General features: G+C 41.4%; 1 protein-coding gene across 5 annotated transcripts in view; it reads left to right on the top strand.

Moving 5' to 3' along the window:
- Positions 1-15,434, top strand: part of SEMA5B (semaphorin 5B) — a 208,555-nt gene that overhangs the window by 186,465 nt on the left and 6,656 nt on the right. The window contains exon 24 of one of the 5 annotated variants that reach the window (XM_017823573.1): positions 15,163-15,232. The exons of 3 other annotated variants lie outside the window; for them this stretch is intronic. In XM_017823573.1, coding sequence (XP_017679062.1) covers positions 15,163-15,232 — 70 coding nt within the window. Of the gene's footprint in view, positions 1-15,162; positions 15,321-15,434 lie in introns of those variants that run through there. One more of the 5 variants, XM_017823572.1, reaches the window with a different exon arrangement.

Below are 15,434 nucleotides of genomic sequence, written 5' to 3'. Positions count from 1 at the left end.
GCTGTTGACATTTTGATTGTCTGTTTCTGCTGATCTGGCCTGGCTTCTAACTGAGACCCAACAATAAGACCAGTGGTGGGACCATTGCCATAAACTCCCTGGGTGTGGAGGACTGTTTCTATGTAGGAGTTGTATAATGCTGGGCACAGGATGACTCTTGATACATGGCCACGATTTGCAGTGTGAGTGCGCATCAGAAATAAGAGCTTGCATCAAATAATTTGAAAAGTGTCAAAGTTGTTTCACTGTTTTGAAGGAAAACAGTTTGAGCTGGAAAATAACTGACCAGTTTGGCAATAAGAATGTCGTGAATTCCTTGTGTCAGGCACTGCAGCCTCTCAGAGAATCCTGCTGCCTACAAATGGAGTCTCAAAAACACATATGCTAGCAGAATAAGGCTACAGTTGCATACAGTTTAATAAGAGTGCAGCATCATAATGCAAGTCAGCATGGATTTGTGGGAAGTAAATCATGTCAAGCAAATTGGATTCCTTTTTTAAATTAAATAAATATTGATCTAGATAGGAGGAAAGCAGCAGATGTATTGGGATTTTCAGAGACTTTTAACAAAGTTTCACAGGATGTATTATTCTATACACTCCGCATATACAGGTTCGGTAATAAATTATTAAGACAGCTAAAGAACAGGGATCTGATCCTGGAAGCATCAAACTATGAGAGCAGTCCTTTCAGTTATGTGAGTAGCTATGGCAAGGTCAATAGGAAGACCCAGATTAGAAAGGCTTGCAGGAATAGAGATAAGCAAGAGTATTCTCTTGTTTCTTATATAGCAAACAATGAAGAAAAGGCACAAAATTATTTTTGTGGCCAAAAGCAGGTAGTTACAAGTTGGATTTGTGCCACATTTTCTTCGTGATTTGCGTCATGAAGAAAATCATATGTTAATTATCAGATGATACTAAAATAGGCAGAATGGTTACAATTTAGAAGGATGAGGTTGTTCACAGAATGATCTTGATCACTTGGGTAAATGGGTTATGAAATGCACTATGTCTATGTCAAGTGGTGCAGTGAAGTAGAAGTAATAACAAAGCTAAGCAAAGTTTAAAATAGCAGCCGATTAGTTAATGTAGTGTCAGGAGGGAGTTGACCTCTTTGATAGATCCATCTCTGAATACTTGATCTAGTGTATAGTAACAGTGAGCAGCTGCTAGAGTCTTCTTTCAAGGGACATAAAGAGCTTAGGCATTAGATCAAGTTTTGAAAAGTCTGGTTTATTTAAAGGAAGGCATTAGCTAACTGACACTGTATGAGTTAGGCTGGGGGGAGAAGGGACTTGGACCAAGGAGAGATAGACCAGATGGGGCTTATTTATAGAATGTTAGGAAGTGAAAGAGTTCAAGTGCATAAATCTGCAGTCATTGGACAGACCAAAACTAAATGTTTAGGAGCAAGGGGCTACTTGCTGAGAAGGACTCGAAGTCATACACTTTCAGAGTGGTGAATGAGATTTACAGAAGGGGTAAAATCTATTTATCAAGTGAAGACCCCTTTTCCCCATTCCTGTTGAGTATTTCCTTCTGCTCACCTTCTCTATTGCCCCTCCTTTCCTAAACTCTTGGCTGAAATTTCTCATTTCGTACTACAAATTCGCCACTCCTCAGTGTTCCCTTGAAGTATATAGCATTAGTGAAGTAAGAGGAAGGCTCTGTGTGCTCTGTGCTGTGTAATTACTTACAGAACTTGTTATGAGCCAGCTTTATATTTAGGAATAACTGGCAGAATTTTCTAAGGGTCAGAAGGGAGTTTTTCATGCCTTCAAGGAGCATGTGCAGTTTTATTGGAATGCCACACAATTAACATTCAAATGATGAAGAAGCTAAAATTCCCCTTCCTGAAAATGAGGATTGGACTGAATTTGGATATGGGCCCATCTGAATTTAAAATATGTATGTATGAAAGAAAGTGGAAACATGTGAAATTCCAGATTCTAACTCCAAGTAAGTTTCTATTCAGCAAATACCAAGAAAACCGCCCTCAACATTTTTTAGGTAATGAAAGTGAAAGAATAATTGTAGGTTTATGTGTGTATCTGTGTGAAAGAGTTAATAAGTCCATGATTAAGGAAAGACATGATACATAGACTACTTTTCAGTTACAGAAAATGATAATACATAGTGACATGATGGTAGCAGAAGGCTGGCCATATGCACAAGTCTATTATTTTCCATTCTTTGATAATGGAAACAGGCCTTCTGCAACCATCTTTAGTTTGTTTTCATCTTGAAATATCTCTGCTCTCCAACCAGCAGGTGAAGACTGTAGGAAGTGTGGCAGTGTTACATTCAAATGTACAGCACTGAATGCAAACTTCTAAATCAAGGTGAATTTTATATGAAGGCAGATTTTAATGAAGGAAGTGCTGGCTGATATGAGTCTTGTTGGACGTTTCAGTGCAGCAATGCAGTAATGCAGATCAGATGTAAATATCATACATAACGGTGACCTATTGATCATGTAGCTGATGTTAACTTGCATAGCCAGTGTTTTGCAGAAGCATGTTTTATTTTTTTTGACTTCTTTTCCCTTCCTGTTTTGCTTTCTCAAAAATACTGTGAGGTTTATTATTAGCTATTTTAGCCATGATGTCTTAAAAGATTTCATGCGTTTGCATTTACCAGCAACACGCTGATTTTGATTTGGTATTCACAGATCGTAGGGGAGAGACCTTTTGGGTCACCTAATAAGCAGTTCATGTTTCATTAATTGGTTGAAGTTCAAACAGCACTCTGACAATATTGAAGACTGTGCAGAACAAAAGCATAATGAAATAAAAATTATCTGCTCTTCACATTTTGGTATGATGGGTTACAGAACCACCTACAACCTTCCCGGTACTGCCATGCCTATTAGTTAATAACTGACTATCAAAGCAGTGAGGAGATCCTCTTTTTTAACATCTTGCTTTAACTACTCAATGCCTTATGTGAGTTACTTATTAGACACATGCTGATGGAAAGCCAGATGATCCTGAAGTAGAAGCAGGAGGATGTAGGGTCAAGATTGAGCCCTTGTGAATTAGAGGAGCTCTTGGAACAGCCACACATGGAGAAAGGGTTTGGACTGAACTTCTTCCTATTGCTAAATCCTCTGCCAGTAAAGAGAGCCAACATTTTATTCTACACGGGATTTGGACAAAGGCGTCTGCGTATTGGTCCAAATCCAAAATCCAATGGCCTTTGGATCAGGCCAGATGGGATCAGTTTGTAGGATGGTTATGATGATGATTCTGCAGATTTTCTTTGCAATTGTGCTAGACAGACTTCCCTCTGTCCTTCCTTCCTTAAACACAGCTTTAGTCATGAGTCTCACAGTCAAACTCCCTCTGCTGATGCCTGAAATAAACTGAGGAAGCACCTGAGCATTACATCTGCTCTGGCATCAACACTGCTCTCGTAGAAGCCAAGGGCCAAACGCTGAAGCAATGCAGTCATTTGTGTCAAGGATTAAATTTATTGGGGGAAAAGATGAGGTGAGAATTGAGTGAGATTGCAGGATATGGCAATAAAAAAGGGAAACGAAGTATTTGATGTATCATTTGATACCTGAATTTTCTAGGACAATAGAACAATACACATTAACTTCAATAGGAATGTGAGTCCTGCACTTGCCTAAAATTATACAGCAAATACAGATGAAGCTACCAGAAAATGGGAGGGAATATTCAGTAGATCACTTGGGACTGTATAAATTAGAAGTTATAATGGATATTTTCTAATAAAGTGAGAACGGTGCTGTTGGGAATCAAATGACAGTGCACAGCAGACACCGTCTGAGAAGGTTGCTGGACCCTGTGATCCACACTTCATTGCTAATCCCAAATAATTCATGTCAATAAAATACCAACAGAAAGAGATAAGAAACAGAAACCAGTTCTGGCTTTGGAAGAAGAATCCTTCTGAATAAAACAACAAGCTGGGTGTTTGGTGTGGCATTTAACATTGCAAAAAGCAGTAAAGCTCAGGGAGTAGGAAAGTGAATCTCTGTATGGATTTTAAATGTCTCTCTCTTGGTGATGGTCATTTTCATTGCTGCTGAAAATCACACCTCTTTTTATAACGAGGAGACCGCCAGTGGTTTAAGTTCAGATAGCTTTAACTGCTGTCAAGTGCCCTAGAGGAATGTTTGTCAAAGTCAGCCTTGGTCACTGAGGATGTTTGCTTCTCCATGGAAAACTGTGTTTCAGTGTCCTGTCGTTGAATTTGATATGTTGCTACTGCAGCTGAAATTGGCTAACCCATTTAATTTTGGTGATCACTGCACATACACTGATAGCACTATGTTATAAGCTTTTTTCTTTTCCCAGTGACCCTTTTACTGTGCATCATTCAAGCACCAGGAAGTGGCTGTAAAGTTCACACATAAGGCAGTAGTTGATGATATCCAACATTATGAATAAGTTATCAACAGTCTCCCTTAAGTATTTCTTTTAGCTGCATGGCGTTTGAGAGAGAGATTTAGCTGATTTAATCAGCTGGAGAAAATAAATACATCTATATATATAAATAAATATAGTAAATCAGATTGAAATATAAATTGTTCCCAGTGAATTTCATGTTTAACAAAGGCTATTTCCCTTGAACAAAGTGGCATTTAAGAACATTAAGTGCTTGAATGGTAGAGTACGTATTTTTAGTACTTACCATGAGTATAGTATTATTTGAAAAAGAATGGTAGGGGCAGGGGGTTGTATTGGCAAAGGAGCATTGTGCCCTTTCTTGTATGATCCTGCAGTTGCAAATATCACTTCAGGGGACTCTTGATTTGCATAATGCCTGCTATGAAGGGAAAGCAAGAGAGCTTACTGATGGGGAAAAAAGGATTAAGTGGTGCATCTCAGTCAAAATCTATTAGTGTCTTTTCTTCCCTTTATATCATTGGCTCAAGTCAAATTGAGCAGTCAAGCACGCCTGGAGGTGTGGCTGTCCTGGGATGATTGTGCCCAAAGAGGGATGTGCATCTCCTGGCACTGTCCCCACCCCATGGCAGCAGGGGCTCAGTGGGTTGCTGTGTGTGAGTCACAGATATGGCACTCTCATAGACAAAGTATTTAAGACTAGGGGAGACTGCCAGTTCAGATCTGAATATTACCTTGCTCCTGCTCCCTCTGGGATACTAAGCAGCTGCTCACAAAGGCCCCCAATGGGAATTGGGTCCCCACTCCATCTGTTTTTCATGCAAACCTTCGTTTCTTCACAGGGCTGTTGTTGCTTTCTGTAGGGTGGGAATCCTCATTGTTCCCTCTTCCTCACCATTTTGAGAGAGTCTGGCTTTTGGGATGACTTTTTGTTTTCCTCTTTAAGCCATATTGAGAAGTTTTGACACTGGGGGTAGATGCTTTCATATTAATCCTGTCATGTTCTTTTTATTGACTCAGACTTCTCTGCTCCTCCTTTACAACCAGGCGTATCTCCTCTACACCCAGGTTAGGGATATGGTCCTTGCTCTGTCTTCTCACAGACTGGGCTAGTCATCATAGATGCTCACACAAGCCTTTCTTTGGAATAGTGGTACAGCAGCTGTGATAATCTATTTGTAGGCAGACAAGTTTTGGTTTGTTTTTAATTAGATCAATAAGCATAGCTTGAAAAGCTGGCAGGTTTTTGAACATGTGAGCTGCTGTTTCAGAACTGAAGACAGACAGATGTGTTCAAAAGTTTATCTGATTTTTCCAGCTACATTAATTGCTCTAATGACTGATATTAGCTTTTTCTTGAAATTTTTGCCCTTCCTAATTTCTCTGAGGTTGACATGTACATGCCTGCACCCATCCAGCTGTGCTGGAAGAAGGAGAATTAAATGAAGAACTGCTGGAATGGGAATAACAAAATTGCACTAGACTGGCTGCTGTGTATGTACATGACTTCCCTCTACTGGTCAGCAGAGGAATATTTCAAATATACCCTCACCTCATTTGCTAGAAGTTAATGGTTCTCCCTTGGTCGAGGTGCTTGAAGTGATTCTCCACTCCTTGTCTCCTCGAAGTTCTGGCTAGCAGTGTTATGTGCATTAGCTGAGCTGGGAAATCCTCAGTGCTGCCAAGATGTACAGGAGGAGTTAATTATGTGTTTGCAGAAGAGTTTAAAGGGAGCCATGAAAGAGGCAGGGAGCTAAGTGAAGGGAGAGGGTAATATTAGTCGAACAATAAATACCAGAAAACATATAACCTTTGTGCTACACTTGGAGGGGAGCTGCCTCGCGATTCTTCTGGAACATTTCCACTTGCAAATAATGGATTTTTAAGTAGAATTATAAAGAAATGGAGCTACATGCATAGAAAATAAAGATAGCTATGTCAGTATTCAGGACTAGAGCTCAACATCCATAATGTGTTTGGCACCTCTGAGGGAGGATAGATGAAAAAAGCACCTCTGAGCTTTTTTTTCCGAACCATGACCGCCCTGTCCTAAAGAGTAATTGAGAGCTCAGGGCTGCTCAGGATGCACTGGCTGATGCCACAGCACAGGCTGCACAGGCTGTAGCAACACTACAGCCATTGCCACTTTTCCCTGGTGCATCATTTTTAGATGCACGATAGATTTGGCATAGGGAAAGCAGGAGTAACTCTGCCTGCATTCCCATATAGCTGGGGGAATCCTCATTAAGTCAGCTCTAATATTGTCCTGAGATTTGGCACAAAGCATGTGAATAAAGAAAAGAACTGAAAATCTGCGGATGAAGGAATCTAGATGGACCGGATCCCAGAGTCTGTGAGAACCAGCTAATGAACAACTCCAATTACCTTTATAAATATCATGGATCTTGGGCAAAACCCCAGTGCTGCGAAATGCAAAGGTAATACAAAAGTGTTTGTGAGAAAGCAGGCCAATTTCCTCCCTGCTAATTGAGTCACTGTTAAGCTACAGAAGTCCAATGCACTAAAGTCACACAAGTAGCTCCAGTAAGTCTGTGTGGGAAATGCCAGTTGGATTTGGGGATAAGACGAAACATCTGTAAGCGTACAGGCCCACAATCACTAGAGTATGCCTGGACCTTCCCCATTCAACAAAATGTATCAATGGGGTCTTAAATCCTGCTTCATCTGTAAAATTTGGCAGTCAGGGCCATACTAGAGAGCGAAACCAGGAGAAACAAATGGGATTGACTTGACTGTACTTTCAGTTACAGCAATGGAAACTCATTGAAACAAATCTCTGTCAGTATTAATATGCAGGGAGATCGGAATTAATATTTGAGAGGCATCATATCACATACCCTGATGAAATTAAAGGTGGTTGGGCTGAACTGACAGGCTGAGCCAGGACCTAATGCTGAGCAAGAAGAAATGCTGAGCATTAGGGAATAAAGGGAAAGCATGAAACTGCATAAGAGCAGATTCTCAGCTGGTTAAAGACGTAGCTTTACTGGTCCATATATCTAAAGAAAAGAGGGTGGTATTGGTGTCTTAAATAATCTTGTGGTGTGTAAATAGAAATTGGCTTGGATAGGAATGCTGCTGTAGAGATTGAAACTTGGCTAATGGACTGTGAACATCGGGCAGTTGTTATTGGGAACAAACAGGGCTATGGGGAGGAGTTGTTTGGGGCACTGCAAGCAGTAATGCAAGGTTTGGCTTTATTTAATATCTTCATTAACGAGCTTGGAGAGAGTGCAGTCAGTGTGTTAATTAAACTAGCAGAAGATATTAAACTGGGAGGTGTGTCAAAAAAACAGCCACTGGTATAGAAATAATGGAAAATGACCTGAGTAGGTTGCAAATGGAGAGAGGAAATAGCAAGGTGAGATGTAACATGGGGAGAAAACAAAGCAATCTTGAAGAAAATAATCAAAAAGCAGCTATTTAGAGGGTGGGAGAATTTGGAAAGCAGTAAGACTAGGAGAGACTGAATGGAGTTAGCAGATGGCAAATTAGGCCCAGTTTTTACTTTTTTGCTATTTTTTTTTTCACCACTGCAGTTACACCTTTGCAATTCTCAGTGCCATTGTAGTGCTGTGGGCTGGCACCAGGCTGCATGACTTGTGTTGGTAATTCACCAGAACAAGCAGCTCTGAGGCCATCTGAAAACTCAAGGCTGCTTGCTCCAGTACAACTGCACGAGGCAGTGAGAGCTGCTTCCCCCAGACAGCCCTTACTAGGTACCATCAGCTGAAGCCCAGTATAGCCCAGTGCTCCAAAGTATCATCTGAATCCAATGTAGTCTATTTGTCTTACTTTTAGAGGGCCACAGTTATGGCTCTGGTGAATTTGTCTGAGTACTAAAGCATATGCAGGAGCACATGTTGTAATGACCCTGATGACCCTCTGTAGTAACACTTTTGTATACGTGGGGGACCCAGGAAGGGCAAACACCAAGGCACAGGAGTGCAGCAAGGAGACAGTTTACACCTTCCCACACAGCTGAGACCATGTCTGATATATCCTGTGCACCAGCTATACTGGGAAGCAGTCGGGGCAGCCCTGAATTCTTCTTTTGTGTCTGGACACCACGTCATGGCTGTTGCCACCACCAAATCATAGGCAAGCCAGAGATAAATAGCAAGGTTTAGGCTAGACACCTGCACTTGCCAGTGGGATGGTTTCCATCAACTCCTCAGATTTCAGTTTCCAGTTCAGAAAAATACTTATTTGCCTTACTATTACATGCATTTTGTTTTGCCATCTTACTCATGCGCTTAAAGTCAGAGATGTGCCAAAGCATCTTTCTGACAATGGTCCTTTATGTTGCCAACTCTGAAGGTTTTTATAAGTTTAAAATGGCAGTAATATAGCTTCACTCCCTCCGAAGTACAAGGATAAAATAGCTATTTTCAAATGGCTATAGGTAACTGTAGCTATTCATTTTCTTATAATTGAATGTTAGTTCTATTGTCAACCTGAGCACATCTACAGATGCTGCCATCATTTGGGGGTTGCTTAATTTATTTACCAATAACAGTGAACAAAGAATTTCCAGTCTGAAAATACAGTAAGCTCCCATCCAAAAAAAACATGCAATCATAAGTTTAGTGTCCCGGTGGGATTTTTTTGTATCTCATTTCAAGAGGAATAACCTTCTTACATAGAAAATAGGTTCCTCATCTGTACATGTACACTTCACTGTAAATCCTGCAAACAGCCTTATTGAATTAGTCAGAAAAAAACTCAATGCATAAACCCTGGCCACTGCTGCTTTTGGCTTCACGTAGGCAGAGCTGAAGAGATTTTATAAAAGCATCAGACGAGATAGTTTGCTGAGTGTAAGGCACTAAGCAAGTTTTTTAAGAAAGATCAGAAAGAAGAATCATTTGAGTCTTAAAAATCACTCCTAGCTTGGAGTAAATACATGGGTATCATAAGGTCTTTCTGGCAACTTTCCATCTTTCCAGGGTTATTTGTAATGCATAGCTTGAGAGGCACAGCAGTGTTGTGGCATCCAGTTGATCAGAAGAAAGGGAGCATGTGGGTGGGCCAGACGTCATGTATTTTCTTGGTGTCAATTATTGCCAAAAGAGGTTATTTTAGTTGTACGGTTTATTTTGTTGAAATGTAATTATTATGCTAATTATTTCCAAATTTACTGGTTAATTATAATTCTGAGATCTCTGCCTTGGTACTTCCAGAGATGTACAAGCTGTGGGAAATGTTTCATAATATTAATATATTTCCACAACCCTAAGTAATTTGGCTAATGTTCCTACAATGCAAAATGTAACATCCTTTAACAACGAGGCATGGCTAGCTCCATAAAACAGCTAATCTGCATCAAAAAGGCATTTTACTTAATCAGATTTCACTGCAAGAAGCAAATGACTTAAAAGAAGCACAAAAGAACCTAAACGTTGGATCTTGGCTTCATTACATCATTGCACAATTCCCTTATCCCTCCATTTTCCTGGAGAATGGGGGGGTGTAATGGCTATCCCACTGTTGCTACAGGAGGTCCGTTGGATGCTGTTCCAAGGAAAATTGGAAAGCCTCTCTCAATTCTTTTAGGGATAATTGTGTGACTGAGTTCAGCAGGAAGGTTGTCCTTGATTCCTGCAGAGGCAGGATGCACGTGGGCGTCGTTTGGATTTACTAAGAGGAATGGGTTGGCTGCAAAGTTGCTGTCTCCTACCTCGAGCCTGATTTTAGATCTTTGCATGTGTCCACAGTGGATGACCAGTGATGGGAATTGTTACCTCTGGTTCCTTAGTGCCTGCACTCTCTCTGTGATAAAGGAAAGGGGAAGTTTTCTTTGTAGAACGTGGGATGTTCTACATTACAAACAAACTTTCAAGATGGAAACTTGTAACTATGCAGCCCTGGCACGGGTGGCACATCTCTGATGAGTCATGGCCACTGGAAAGGTGCACTCTGCATTGTTCAGCCTCTTCAGAGGTTAAAGAGGTGGCAATCATAAATCTGGACAGAGTGGTTTGAAGCTGTCCTTGAAGGTCTCCCAACTTTTTCTTTCTTTTTTATGTTTTTAAAGAGGAAAATGTCACAGGTGGGAGATGGAAGAACTGAAATTACACCCATCAACAGGGAAATAGTGGAGAAACTGTGAGGTTGAGGGGAATTTTCTTTGCTCACTGACTTCACTTGGGACTATGGTGCTGCATAGCTGGTGAAGATTAACCTACAAAACTCCTGGGAAACTTGCTGACTTTTCATCCACACCACCCCCAAAATAGAAAAGAAGATCTGGAGCTCAGAGAGAATGCTGAGCTCCAGAAAGCTGAGTGCTTTCTACATGACCAGATTAAAGAAATCTTGCCATCATATGTTACCCTGTGGGAACTACATTATTTTGGTATTAATTGTGTGTGTATCAGATGCTTTTAGAAGTATCCTTTTCACTTCAGCTTCTCAAAAAATATATGGAATTCCTTTTAATTGGGAGTGGGAAGATGTTCATCTTTTTAAATCAAGTTTTGAAATTTTCATGACTGTATATTGAAAATTGGAGCATTTGATCTGTTTATGTGTGTAAGAAATGTTTATGGAGCTTATACTTGCAGCTGTAGGATGGGAGTAGTACTGCAAGTCCCATACTGTTCCGTGCAAAGATGTTTTGATACATCTGGGAGAATGTAAGCAAGAAGGTCAGTGGATAATGACTTAATGATTTGGAGCAGAGGCAGAATTTTGGGGAGTAGTGGCAAGGCCTTGCTGGAGAAAAAGGAACAACTGGAAAATCTGAATGATGACTGAGGCTAAAAATATCAATGGGGAAAGCTGAACAAAGTTAAATGTATGCATATGGTACAATACAGTCATGTTTAACACATTTGGCTGTACCTTGGGAGAAACAGCCTGCGATTTCATGTAAATGTTCTGCCTCCAGTGTGAATCCGGGGGGGCAGAGCCCAACACAAGGGGGATATCTGTAACCCTTCCCTTCAGACTATTCCAGTTCTAATTGCTAATACACAAGCATGAGTGATCACAAATTGTTCATATAGTTCTGTAAATATTGAAATACTCAGGATTCTGTTGTGCTTGGCATAGACATGCAATTCACTGACAACAAGACTGGACCTTTTGGTTAGTTGACAGATCATGTATAATGGAGCAAGCTGCTGCTCTTTTACATTTTCTTAAAGCCATAACCATCTTAGTCCATCTGAAAACATCCCTGCTCGACAAAGCAGAATTCCTGGGTCGTATATTTTTTAAAATTATGTTAGTCATATGGCAATGTATCATAGTCAAGAGTCATTTAAAGAAAGCAGTTAAATTGTGCCTGCTTTTGAGTGATCTTCTTGGTTGGGTTAGTGCATGCTGGTGGCTTACCTTCTGCTAACAGGTCCTTGAATTGAGGTTAGTGGCGAACAGACCAGAGGAAAAAGCTTTTATTAAATATGCCAGGATGGCATGGTTCATACTGGAAGGGAGGAAGCAGTTAAAAGAACTAGTTATTAGTTGAATGGAGCACTTTTTCTAAGCACATCCCACAGGTTTTCATATTAGCTCAAAATCTGGACTCACCTTTTATAGGGAATATTATGCTTGCACAAATACCAGAAACTTCTTTTTTCTCAAGGCAGGATAGGACCACAATGAGGGCCTGAGATACATTTTCCTCAGTGTTTGAAATACACTGTGTGTATGCCTGCTGTGCTGCTTCAGTCACCTTAGTTACTGCGGCCACTGATCAGTCCCTGCAAAAGCACCAGAGGATTGTCCCTTCTAGAAGGACTTGTTGAGTATTGTCTTCGACAACCACTTCTTGGCCCCTGTAATACTGGGGACTTGGCTCAGAGGTGGCTGAGGTGGAAAGGGAGGAGTTGGGCTGGGAGCCAGGGTGCGGTCCATGTTCATTTATGTGTTTGTTTTTGTTTGCACAACTGTAGTTGTGCAGTGGTGACGACTCTTGCCTTTCCTTTTGGGACTGATCAGTATTGGTGGGGCCACCTGTGGGTGCAGCAGGCTGTTCTCATCCCCACAGTAACTCCAGTGAGTTCGAGGTGTCAGGAGGCTCTGACCTTGATGGCATAACACACGTAACATTGGGGAAATATCTTCCAAAAGGAAAGTTATTGGCCATCTCTGTACTGTCACAGCATTGCGGGATGAGAGCAAGGATTAATGCTTGAGTAAAGCAGCACGTGAGTCTACCCAGAGAGATTTAACTGCACACACCCCTTCTCCTGCAGTGAATGCATGAGTGTGTCTGTGTACATCTCTAAATTCACTGCTGCCTAATTTTCCTTCTTCAAAATATCAACCAATTTCTAGTGACAAGGAACCTAATCACCTATTTATTAAAATGAGACAGACAGTAAGTTTGTGTGGGGAAATGTGAAGGCAGTGCACATTGATCATGCTGATTTAGGACAGTACTGCCATCGCAGCATTTCCGGCGATAAATTCTTTGCAGCTAATTGCATTATAAATTCCACTAAACCATTGTCATAAGGTATTTCCCTAACGTACAAGCCCTCCATCAAAAATAAAACCAAAAAGAGCAAAGGACCAGTTGTGGGGTTTTTCCTAATTAAATATTATATGAAAATAAGAAGAGAGAGAGGGGGAAAATGCAAATCATGTTAATTAAATGCTAGATCTGTCGTAGTGGGCTAGTTTGGAATACTGTGGGACATGTTGAAACTCATAGGGATTTTCCATCTGAAAGCCAAAACAGTGGAGTCCTGAGGTCTTTGTCCTCAGATCAAGACAGTCCTGAGCTATTCCAGGATTTTGACGTCACTAAGTTTCAGACATGGTAGTCCTGGCATGTTATGAATCTTAACCATCCCAAAAAGTGACCCAGACAAGGCTTGGATACTGGACCACCTTCAAGAGAGCCCGGAGAAACTGCAGCAGTGGGATTCAGTCACCTCTTCCTGCTGTGGCAGACTGTGGCCATGGAGTTATGGTGCCTGCAGCAGGTGTCCTGGGCTAGAAACACCAATAGCAAACAGCATTCATTGTATACAGCTGGTATGAACACCTGTGGGGTTCGCCAGAGAGCAGTTCCCCCAAATACTCAGTGGTAGTACTTAGTAGAGTGCATTTTTCCAGGGATAAAAGTTTTTCTCAAGCTGAGTCAGAAGATACAGAAGCACAGAGCAATTAATTGGATTTCCCAAGGAAGCATAGCAAGTAGCAGAGGACTGAGGATTGAGGACTTCCTTGTTTCCCAGGCTCCAGCACAAAGCATCCAACTGTTGCCCCCACTACCTTAATATTTTTTCAGGTGACTGGGAGCAAAGCATGACATTTTGTTTTCTTTCATATTGAAGGGCACAAATTCTCATTCTTTGAAAACATTTGTCACAGCATGCCTGTACAAATTCTCTCCTTGTTTCCTACAGCTGTTGTGCTGTGGGCTCATTTTAGAGACTCCAGGCAGGGAGACATGGCAGTCAGACCAGGAGGGGGCTGGGTCTCTTCCAGTTTTCATGGATTAGATGTTTCAGATAGTGCTCATTTCTGAAAAACTCATTGGGTTGTTCAGCAACTGGGAAATTTCTTTGCAGGGTACTTTGGTCATAGGAAAGCTTTTCCTCCTAATGTCTTGTATGAAACTGGGAGTTGTTAGCTCCCACGGTAGTTGTAGCTGTCAATCTGCTATCTGATTAGAAGAAAGCATTTTCTTTTCTTCCTCCTCCTCTCCCCCTCCTCACGCAGTAAAACTGTTCGATTACAAAGAAATTGGGAGATAAATGTGCTGCCTGTGGTCTTGTCTTTGAGCCTGGGGTAGCTGATCATTTCAGGGGTCACAGCTGGGACGTGGCTAAGCCCTGACTGTGCAACAGGCAAATGCACAGGGTGAGACCCCACTTGCCAACTGTAGTCTCCTAAAAGTTGGGCCTCCACTGGTGTCAGGTCACCCCACTGCTGCTGGGGCTGGGGGGGTATCAGGGACTACCCCAGAAATTTTCATCTGCACCTGCCCTCACATAATTCTTGCCTTTGACAAAACCACAATCCCTGAAATTGAGTAGACCAAAGTTAGATGGGTCAGTTAAAGCTAACAGAGCTGGGTTGTTCATAGACTTGAGCATTATTAATTAGTTTTTATCTTGCCCTGAGCTGGGTCAGGTATGAGGTGTTTGTCTCAAGGGGGAACTGAGGTAAAGTGGTTCCCCCAGGAACATTGAGTTGTGGCAGAACAACCATTAGGCCCCAGGACTTGTTGCCTCATTAAACCTCTCCACCTCTGCTCCTGACAGGAGAGATGCTCCTACTCGGTTTAAATGTGCTGTTAATTAAATGTGCCCTGAACATAAGGATGCCGTAGCAGCACACCTAGTGTTGACTCCTAGATCAAAGGAGTGAGTTTCCTGCACAACAGCCATTAAAGGTGCACTGCTGAGTGACAGAGACCAGAGAGAGGGATAAGAAATTTAATCCAGGGATTATTTGAAAAAAGTTATAAAAGTTCCTCCAACAAATTCACAGATGACAGTGACATGGGAGAAAGTTCCCTAGAATTACTGCACACACACACATAAAATGTGATTTTATCCTTGTACATAGGTAACAGCTGGCATAGCAACGGGCTTTAATCTGGGGAGAGGGGGACATCTGTTTGCTGGTGGGAAGAGGGGAGGGAGAAGAGAAACATTTCTAAATTTTTGTGGTAAAAGGGGCATTTGTCATTCTCATTTTTTATGTTATTGTTTCCAACAATTGTTACGTGGTTGTTAAATTTTTTGAGTCATTTTAGATTTTCCAAAAGTGACCATGATTTGTTACTTATACTGTAGCTTACAGAAGTGACACACTTAATATCGGGGGGTCCAAACCTGGATATCTACCAATGGAGATGGAGATCAGGTAAATGCACACCTGCTCTTCCAAAGAGAAAAGCTGCCTTTTGGCAACTGGTATGAGAGGGAGCTGCAGGCTGTACCATGAGCATTTTGGAAGAGGTTAGACTCAGTGCTGCCATTAATCACCAACCTTCGTGTAGGCCCAGCATGGTTTTGTGTGACAATGATGTTCAGACAACACGCCATCTACCAGGAGACTCCAGGAC

The sequence above is a fragment of the Lepidothrix coronata genome, unplaced genomic scaffold (genome assembly GCF_001604755.1).
Source record: "Lepidothrix coronata isolate B3197 unplaced genomic scaffold, Lepidothrix_coronata-1.0 Scaffold103, whole genome shotgun sequence".
Classification (NCBI taxonomy): Eukaryota; Metazoa; Chordata; class Aves; order Passeriformes; family Pipridae; genus Lepidothrix; species Lepidothrix coronata.
Note: the sequence above shows the minus strand (reverse complement) of the source record. Positions and strands in the feature narration are given on the sequence as shown.